At 40.1% G+C, this 10,592-nt stretch overlaps 1 protein-coding gene across 3 annotated transcripts in view; it reads left to right on the top strand.

The window, feature by feature from the left end:
* samd12 (sterile alpha motif domain containing 12) overlaps nt 1–10,592 on the top strand; it is a 125,199-nt gene that overhangs the window by 50,975 nt on the left and 63,632 nt on the right. For 2 of the 3 annotated variants that reach the window (XM_013914815.1, XM_005748659.1), the window contains exons 4-5: nt 3,118–3,258; nt 10,539–10,588. In XM_013914815.1, coding sequence (XP_013770269.1) covers nt 3,118–3,258; nt 10,539–10,582 — 185 coding nt within the window. In that variant the 3' untranslated portion in view covers nt 10,583–10,588. Of the gene's footprint in view, nt 1–3,117; nt 3,259–10,538; nt 10,589–10,592 lie in introns of those variants that run through there. The other variant, XM_005748660.1, reaches the window with a different exon arrangement.

A 10,592-nucleotide genomic window follows, 5' to 3' on the forward strand; every position in this document is an offset into this window, starting at 1 on the left:
GTTTGCCCCCTCACATATACTAATGTGCCACAAACAGGACTTTAATATCACCAACCATTCCCATGTTATTACGGTGTATCCATATAAATGGCCCACCCTGTACATTAGAGAGTTACCTAGGCAACCGAAGCAACAGGCATATGCAAGTGACAGGCTATCGGCTTCAAAGTGACACACTACAAATCGCTATATTCAAAAGTTTGAAAGTAGAATCAATTTAGGAGTTCTGAGTTCTACAAAGAACAATGGGGGAAATATCTGCATACAATACAGTGCATGTTGTTGTCATGCCTCATGATAAAAATCTGTTAAAATTACAATCACATAATAATTTTAAAAAAATCTGGGAGTAAAGATAAAAAAAGGGTTGAAGCTGTCCTTAGGATAAGCAAACAGGGAAAGTCTGGGTGGAAGAGATCAAAACCAATTATCACGTAACTGTTCAGCTTATATGTTGGACTGGCTTCAGCGGGTGAATTATTCATCCGTGATGGTGACATTGTAGAGAAAGAAGAGGAAAAAGACATTTAAAAACATCATGCCAAGGTCCACTTACTACGCCATATGAGTCACAAGCCATCTACAAACAAAGTAATGTCAGGGTCCAATGAGAGCAGTTTCAGCACATAATAATAGCAACAGAGGAAAAGACTGTAAGCCTGCCCTTCAGATTGTACACTAAGAGCCTCAGCTGGCACACAAACAGGTGAAAGCAAGGGAATGTTATAAAGTAAGAACATATGGTTGAATGAAAGTTCTTCCTTAAACTTATTGACCTGAAATAAGATATATGAGGTTTAGCTTACCTTGATTCTTTTAAGTATCCCAATCTTCTGTCTGTGGTGATCACACAATGTGTGGGCAAATAAATAATGACGGATGGGTACTAGAGTTGCGGAGAACGTAGTTATTATACTTCTATTTTTCTTTATTAGTTTTATTTTTGTTGTTTGTTTGTTTTGACTTTTTGTTCTTAATTAAAAAAAAATTCCAGAGTGTTTCCAGTTTTTATTGTTTGAAAAATGTTTCATTGTAGTTTAGTTTTTATTAGTTTCACTGCTAGTTTCACTCTTTTTAAGTATTGCCAGTATTGCTTTAGGAAACATTAGTGTCGGTATTACAGTAAGTAACACAGTGTTTTTAAAGCAGACTTGTAGATATCCTGAGTCTCAATAAAGATGCCCATTAAAGCTTCAATAGGCAAGTTGTGATAACAAATTTTAGTAAAGTAATAAATACTAAGGGGAGTTTCTCTAAAGCAGGGGTGTCAAACTCCAGTCCTCGAGAGCCGGTGTCCTGAAACTTTTAAGCTGAGGTGGCATTCAGCAATTTGATTCATGTTGCAATGAAGCGAAGCGAATGAAGATGGTCCAATAAAAGTACATTTTTCCAAACACTTGCATTTACTTCCATTTATTTACATTTACTTCAGTAGGCTTAGGGGTTGCCACCTCAGCATGCAGTCTATAGAGTCTTGCTAATGGCCTACTAATCTTATTCATGTGTGTGTTGCAGCAAGGACACATTTAAAAGTTGACTGGAGTTTGACACAAGTGCTCTGTAGTTTTATTTAAATTTTCCAAATTCATAATATCAAGATGATAATAATAACATATCAAGATTCTAAGCATGCATTATTATCCATTATGTAAAGTTTGCCGTGTTTTCTTTGTTGTTTCTGCTGTTGTTTAAGGTAGACTTTACAGAAGCACAGAAAAAGCAAACCTCTGTTGCCATGCCAATCTATCTTGAGTTACAAGATCAGGTGCCAAGTGATGGCTGGTCAATATTTATAGACTCATAACAGCATGCTTTATGTGTGCATCCTTTTTTTTTTCATTCTGTCAGTTTGTACGTCTCACTCTTCTTTCCCGACTTTCCACTCTCAGCCTCCGATTCCACTCTCTTTTTTCACATCAATAATCTTCGTCTTTCCATCTTCCCATTTAATATGCTCCTCTTACTTCTGAGTCTTTATGACTCTACTTAGTTCCCCAGTGTTTTTGTAATGTCTACAGTCTTTCAGTGCGACTCCAAGTTGAGGCGTCTTAACTATATTAGGCATTTTACCCCCATCTGGCCGTAGGGCAGAGTCAAGAGCTTCTTTTGTTAGAAAGAAGAAAATTGGCCAAACACAGTCAACATTTTACCGATAACACTTAAGGGTACTTAGCTTTCCAAGCAAACTCCCTTTTGTGCTGTGGTAGTAAAGTGGTAGCATGGGGCTCGGCATGCCCAAACAATCTACAACAGATAGTCCAAGAAAGTCAAGAGACATGAAATTGCAAAGTCTGCCTTTTTTTTGCTGGCAGGCTGGATTTGAACAAAAGCAAACATTTTTATATTAAATCTTTATTATTGAGCCTTCGCATTTGATTGTTGTTGATCAAACCACAAATAGTCGTGGAACAGAGGAAACTAGAACAAAAAGAAGATGGGGACGAATATGAGAAACCAGCATCCATGAGGCTTTCAGGACCGAGCTACTCTCTTGGCAGTCAAACCAATCAGATTTTCTTGTCCAGACAGCCATCAGGGCGAAAGAGGAAAGGGAGCTGCTGGGGACGAACTTTAATGCCTAGTAATTGCTCTGCAGTATTATCCTATCTGCTTACCATCCCACATGTTACAAAGGCACTCATAAGAAGCGTTAATAATTACACCATATTCTGCATGGCTTTTTATCAGCAGCCTAAATCCCCTTCATACAAACTGATTGCATGATTAAATTATGAATTTTTATACAAGGATTTGCAATTAAGGAAAGAGCTGTGAGGGATCCTTGCTCAAGGGATACACAGTACTGATATTTATGCAGAGACGAAACTGCTTTGCAGTGAGTTGCACTGGGCTTAATTGGAAATTTCAGGCTAAGTGACGGTCACATAAAAAAGAACGAGTCGTAAAACAGTTTCTCTTTATGCTTTTATAAAAGAAAATATTACGTCCTTGAACAGCTTTAGGAATTTGCACTTGAATGCCGTTGACACTCTGCTCTTCCACAGGCACGAATACGTTATCGGTAGCCCTTTTTGGAGTGTCTCCAGCTGTGCATGTTAAATTTCACCCAGGCGTCTCACCTTCAACCTTCAGATTCATTTTGCGTGTTTTGTTCAGGGCGGGCTCTGATGAGATTGACGGACAGAAAGCTGGAAAGAATGGGCATCATGCAGGAAGCGCAGAGGCAGCACATCCTGCAGCAGGTCCTGCAGCTTCGTGTCCGGGAGGAAGTCCGGACTCTTCAACTTCTCACACAAGGTAACTTTTAGGCAGAACATGCTCGTCTTCATCTGCCTGTATTTTATTCCATCCCTAGCATCCTCTCGAACATCAACCCTCTGCATATCCCCCTTCACTACATCCATGAATCTTTCAACCCAACCCGTCCCCTTTATCCAGGCTTGGTTCTGGCACTAGGATTTCACTAGCCTCCCTGTGGCTGGGTCTTCTAAGCAGAACCCTTTGCACACAGTATATACGCTGGACCATAATGCTGTCAATCCTCATCAGCATCTAGGTTTTAAGCGTACATATTTTATCTGCCTGTCAGCAATGTAAAATTCTTCTCAATAAACCCAGCATGTCACATTTTGATAAATATTCAAATCATTTAATGTGCAGCATTTATGCACATGCCATCTGTAGTCATGGCAATCACTGCATGTTTTAAAGCCTGCAGGAAGTGGTGAATCATAAATGATTATGCAACTGAGAGAGTCATGCACAAATTGTTTCTTTTGGTATCTTTTGGTGTACTGTGATCACAGACAGCTCAGAGTGGTAAACATGATGACTTGTTGATGTTAAAGGCGTAGTTTAGAGCTATCCTGCTCCACATTTACCTGGTGGAGCATGATAAGTGTATATATCTCTTTAAGGCCAGATGCAACATCAGCGTGTAAAACCCTTTAAGACGGTGCGATTTTTCCAAGCTTCTCTGGAACGTTATATATGCTTTGCATCTTAAAAAATATATTAACTACGCTTACAGCATGTACGGCTCTAAAGAGAGATGCGCACAGAAGTCGCTGCCTTTTAAGATTTACGACTTTACCTGCCTACACAGGTCAGGCTGTGATAACTTATATGGTCACACTGTAAGGTTGTTTGACAAAACATTTCAGAATAGCTATAAAGAGTCTACCTGTATGCCAGACATTCATCTCAGCAATATGTGTGGGTGCTGCTACACTCCAACGCAAGCACAGGCATAGGATCAATGCTCGTGTGCTGACAGAAGAACAAAATACCTTCAGTTTTGCAAGCAATATGTTGAGTTTATTAACACTAAAGGAAAAGGAATGATTTTAATTGTAAGTGGACAGTTTATCTGCATACTGTAGAGCTGTCTGAATTCAGAATATGTTCTTAAGAAGTAACATTGCAGTATTAACTTAGACTGTTTTAACTACTAAACATATTGCTTTCTCTAATAACTTTGACAGCCAAGGTTTAACTGTTTTTGTCTTACTTTCCCTGCGTTAGCTTACTCTCAATGCATGTAGCGGTAAATGTACTGTTAACAAACACACTTTAGAAATATGCAGTATAGGAGCAATACAGCGGGTATAAAAATGACGACTCTGTATTTAGGTCATGCCAAAGCAGCTCAGAGGGATTTAAGTTTCGATTTTGTTTTGGCTACTCCAAAAGTTTCATTTTGTTTTTGTTTTTTGTTCTTTTTGGAGCCATTCAGAGGTGGACTTCCTGACCTGTTTCAGATCATTGTTCCGCTGCATAATCCGAGTGTGCTTGAGCTTTAGGGCACAAACTGATGGCTGGACGTTCACCTTCAGGATTTTCTCGCAAAAAGCAGATTTCATGGTTTCATCAATTATAGCTAGTCATTCAGGTCCAGAAGCAGCAAAACAGTGTCAGACTATCACACTAGCACCACTATATTTGACGGTTGCTATAATGTTCATTATATGAACTGCTGTATTAGTTTTACACCAGATGCAACAGCACACAAAAAGTCCATCTTTTGTCCTGTCAGTCCACAGAATATTTTCCCAAAAGTCTTGGGAATCATCAGGATGCTTTTTTTGGCAAATGTGAGACAAGCTTATTGTTCTTATTAGTCAGTGTTTTCTCCTTGGATCTCTCATGTGGATGCCATTTTTGCCCATTGTCTATCTTATTCTTGAATCATGAACTCTGACTTTAATTGAGACAAGTAAGGCTCGCAGTCCTTTACATGTCGTTCTGGTTTAATCTGTGTCCTTGTTGATGCACTCTTGAAGTGGATAATGGTGCATGTCATCCACAAATGCATAATTTGAATGCAGTTATATGACAAATAATACAGCTCATTGTGCAGTTAATTGCTGATTACTTAGCACTCCATCTGGCTTCAAAAATGCTAATGTTGGCACATCAAAGCTCAGACCAGTGGCTCTTCATGGTGGTTATGGCTTTCTTTTATATACAGTCTCTGGGGATTACATGAAACAGACGGAAGAAACTGAGAAGTGTAAACAGCCTTACAAAAAGCTCACCATTTTCCTCCATTTATGTTCATGCACAAGGATACGTAAATGCAGTTTGTCCTTCAGTCTCATTTTTTGCTTTTGACAGACCATTCATCTGACTTTCCACAATACATTCTTCAATACATTCTAAAGTGATCCAAAATTAATGGGTTTGTCTGTTGCTCTAACCCCACCTTTTTAACAAGTTTCATCAAATTCGGCTCAGTAGTTTTTACTTAATCCTGCAGACAAACAAACATACAGAGAAACAAATAAACATCACTGGAAACATACATCCGCCTCCACTCTATCCTTGGCGAAGGCATAACAGCCAGCCAGGTGCTGTTGTTTTCCATCTTCTCCCCTCTCGCTCTCCTCCTCACCCTGTGAATTCTCAGCATCCCTCGTCTCTTTCTCAGCAATTCTAGCTTCCCTCCACCAGCTACCAGCAGCACTCCTCATCACCACTGTTTCCATCAGCACCCATCTGCACAGACTCTCAAGCAGAGCTTCGCCTCAGGGGCCAAGAAACAAATTCTAGGGATCTTTGTCACTTCGCAAAATTCTTGGAAAACATTTGGAATGTGATAAAGCTGGCACTGTCCCCCGCTTCTGTTTTGGTCCCTTAGCACGTAGAAAACATAAAGACAGAGTGGAAAGGATGGAGATTGTTTGAGTGATGACACTTTGCTAAGGGCTACTCTTAGCTTCTTTGTCACAATTTGTGTCTCATCTTCCCCAGTCTTCTTCTTTTTTTCACTCTCTCTCTCATTCCTCTCTGTTTTGTATTGATGATATGGGGAATGACAGCCCACCAGCCTCAGCAGCATCAGGCCACTGGCCTCAGCAGGGAGCAGCCTGTTAGAGAAGCCTATCTGGGCCTCAGGGAGAAAAAACAGAACGACCAAAAATACTAATTTGATAACTGTAGGAAATCTGGAAACAGAAAGAAGAAGTAGAGGATGAAAGGGGATGTAGAAAATGTCTTTTTGTGTATGGCAGTGTGATAAGAAATTAATAAGAATAGGGTCTTCTAAGGTCTACTAAGCATAAATTAGCAGTTTTCTAAAGTATGCATAAGCACTTTTTATTTACAGTAATATCAAGAACACCGGTCATGCTTCAGCTTCTATTCAGCAGTCATAGGTGGTGCATCCAAGGCACTTTATATCACTGAACTTTGGTGGGAAGTGAGAGGTACTCTTAAGCTGTTGCTTCTGGACATACTTTTGGTAGTAAAAGGGAAAAAAGTGGAAGGAGAAGAGATGGTGCAGTATTTCTAGGCCCAGGGCGAAGTTCCTTCAGCTGTTGCTAAAGTGAGATACAGCTGTACACAGTTAGAAGCCGAGCCAGTGACAGAGAGAAATTAGGCGAGAAAGAGACGGTGGTTGAGTGCTGTTGAGATAATGAAGAGGAAGAAAGGAGGAGGAAGAGAAGCGTTGAGAGTAGTGGGGAGGGAGTGAGACAGTAGGTGACGAGAAGGTAGGATGAGAGAGAAAAGGCGGTGAGAAGAAAGAATGAGTGAGGAATGTGAGAAAGAGAGGGGGTGAGAAAAGGAAACCCTCCTCACTTAGAGATGTGATGCAAGATATGAATACATCTCTCTTTCTGTACCTATATAAACACATCTCTCTATCCACTTCAGTTCAGTGTCACGGTTGGGCTGCAGCTTATCCTAGCTGTCATAGGATGCGAGGCGGAATACAGCCCGGACAGTTCGCCCGTCTGTCACAGGACTAACACATAGAGACAGGCTATTCATGCTCACATTCACACCTACGGTCAATTTAGACTCACCATTTAACCTAACCCCGTGTATATATTTGGACTGCAGGAGGAAGCCCGGAGTACCTGGAAAGAAACCAAGTGACAAAATGCAAAGAGAAAGGCCCCAGCTGGGGAGCGGTTTCAGACCCAGGATGTTCAGGAGGCGACTGTGTTAACCACCATGCCGCTCTCTATCGGTTTATGTCTGTCAAATATATAATTCATTCGACTGAGATATTAAGAGGTTGGAAGCCGGGTCGCCACCTGAGACTGTTTGTCCTGTTGCCTGAGCTTTTTTTGTTGTGCTGTAAGAAGTGTTGTCTTGAACTTGACACGTCTGTGGTTTAATCATATCTTAATTGCCTAATTTGAAGTCCACTGTAGTGGTGTACAGACGCCAAATTAGAACAGTTATGCCCTTGTCTAAATACTGACGCAGACAGAGACACAGACAGACACACAGATAGACAAACAGACAGAATAAGGCATTAGAGGAAGCAGGAGAGGGAGAGCGAGAGACAGGTGTTGTAATTACTGCAGTGTACCCAGACAGAATTAGCTCAACGGACAGTGATTAACCTTTAAGGCTTGCTGGGCCATGGGAGAGAAATAATTAGATTTCTCCCCTCTCTTTGTCTCTCCCTTTCTCTCTTTGCCACGAGGACAGCGGAAGCTCACGACCACTTATTCCCTACAGTCATCAGAGATGGGCTGAAGTCCTCCAAATGGAAAGTGATATCCAGTGGTATATCCAGCCTTTTAATAGCAGCCTTAGAGATGCTTTGGAATAAGAGCAGGGTTCAGAATAACACTGATCTAAAGTGGTGTGGTGCACGATACCAGTGGTAGCATAAAAGCAAAGCAGGGGTGTGCACTGTATGTTCAGACTGAGAAATGTGGAGCAGCACTGGAGCTGAAGGAATCTGATTAATGTTGTGCAACATCGTGTCTTTTACATTGGCAAGATTATTCCAGCACTTGTGTAGAGAGTAAACAAAAGAATAATTTGTGTTGCTGTTTCTGATGCTTGAAGGGTGAGCATGCTGAAAGAGGTGAGAAAAGAACTTTTCCTCCTTTAGCTGAAGTAAAACTACTACTAAACTAGTATAACAGTATGGAAGCCCTCAATATATCACCTCAAAAATGAATGAATGAATGAATAAATAAATAAGGCTTTTTTTTTTTGTCAGTTTGAGAACACCTGTCAAATACAGCTGCTAATATTTCCGCTTCAGCAGGGAGGAAATGAATAAAAGATAAAATCAACAAATGACAGCTTTTCTACAGTGTCTAAACATATGAATGGGTCAGATATGGAATAGGAAGGACATTAAGGTGAATCCATGACCGAAAACCAATAAAACTGAATATCATAAGGTGATTCAGTACACCATATTGTCACAACTAGATGAAGCATCATTTCAGCATTACTTTTACCAGTCGCTTTTCTGTTTTCCAAGGATGTCCACACTTCTTGGTGCCAAGCTAGCATGAATTAGCATTTTGACCTGTCCTGTTTTTATGTGCATTTGTGCTGTGTCAGATTTAACATAAAACAAAAATAACCTGTAATGCAAGTTTTGTAAGAATTTTTATATAAATTGAACCAACTGTTTATCCAATGCATTGATGACAAAGGTCGGAGTTGTGCCACGCTTTAGCAGTAACCACTGTTACAAAGTGGCCTGATAACTTGAGTCGAGTCTCAAACATCTCTATGGTGGAATTTCCACCATGCCTTCTTTCCTGTTTTAATGTCCCAAGCCAATTTCAGTGCATTTCAGATGTGTTCGTTGACTTGGCCACTGCAAAGTCGTTTTTTTTCTCCTTTCAAAGGTAGATTTAGTCTTATGCTAGGTTGCTGTCCTGCTGCATAACTTCATTTGAGTTTTCCACTTAAAGACTGATGTTCTTCCTCTGAATTTTCTAGCAGTGGGAATTCTAGTAATGATGTTGGCCAGGTTGTTGAAAGTGTCTCCTTCTTCAAGCACTTCCTAGGCACCACTATACACCAGTCTATCATGGGAATTAAACACCAGTGAGTAAAGCCCACCAGAGAATTCTTCCAGTAGCTGAGAAAATACAGGGTCAGTCGGGAAGGTATGACCCAATTTTACACAGCTGTTACAGAGAGTCCTTATTTTCTCCATCCTGACTAGAACAGCCAGTCACAACAAACAAAAGCTTGAACAAAGTAGTATATAGAGGCTCCAGGATCATTGGTTGGGTTTTGCTTTCCATACCTTCATACTATGCCACCAGGAAAGCTAGTCACCTTCAGTCTTCTCCCATCAGGCAAAAGATACAAGAGTATTACTAACAGAACATTATGATTGGGGTACCTACCTTCCAGATATTAAGCGCTTTTATACCCACTGAAACGCTTATAAATAACAGTTTAACCTACATCAGGTTGTGATCAGAGAATCCGAATATATTATGCACTGAAACGTATATGTTTGTATCATGCATTTGTAAAATTAACTGAACGTCTTGCAGTAAAAACTGGCCCAAGAACCATCTCACCTCTTTTTTGGTCACTGGGAAGCATGCAGGATGCAATGGCTGCCGTTTTCTCCATCTTTCATCACCACAAGAACTATGGGGCTACATCACACATTGTGTGACTTTTCTATTAGTGCCATTTGCGGGCAGGGATATTACTGTGGGCAGGGATAGCTCAGTAGGTAGAGTGGTGGTCCTATGATCGGAAGGTCGGGGTTTAAATCCACTGAAAGACTACCCTGAGGTACCCCTACCCACTGCTCACTGCTTTACTGACTGAATGAGTTAAATGCAGAGAGGAATTTCCCCTCAGGATCAATAAAGTATACATTATTTATTTATTATTATTTTTAGCTTTTCATTCAGCCTAGAATTTCCGGGGATGTCTTGTAATCATTTGACAACAAGTGTTTCTGATTAAGTTTACAGCCGTCATCAGTGTTATGCTCTTTCTATCCACAGTAGTGACATCTGTAGTGACATCCACAATGGTCATCTGTAGAAAAAACAAAAGAATACCACATACTCAGCCAAAGATATATTTATTGCTACAGTTAATTTCAACAGTAGTTAAAAAGGAAATATTAGGATTGTATGAAAATCGAATGGTGATGTGTTACATATGTGTATTAAGAAGGAGAGTGGTGGCAGTTTGCAGCCTGTGTTTGTTTATGGCTTCTTTTGACAATAGAAAAGATATTGTCCCTTTTAAAAAAATATATATATATTTTCTACCCAAAATGTAAATGGTATATTAATTGAAAAATAGCATTTTTCATACTCATATCTTTTCAGATGGATGGTTGGATAGATGGATATATGAAGGTTATGAGGATTAGGACACATACT

This window comes from Pundamilia nyererei, unplaced genomic scaffold, assembly GCF_000239375.1.
Source record: "Pundamilia nyererei isolate P.nyererei 1_Seehausen unplaced genomic scaffold, PunNye1.0 scaffold00226, whole genome shotgun sequence".
Lineage (NCBI taxonomy): Eukaryota > Metazoa > Chordata > Actinopteri > Cichliformes > Cichlidae > Pundamilia > Pundamilia nyererei.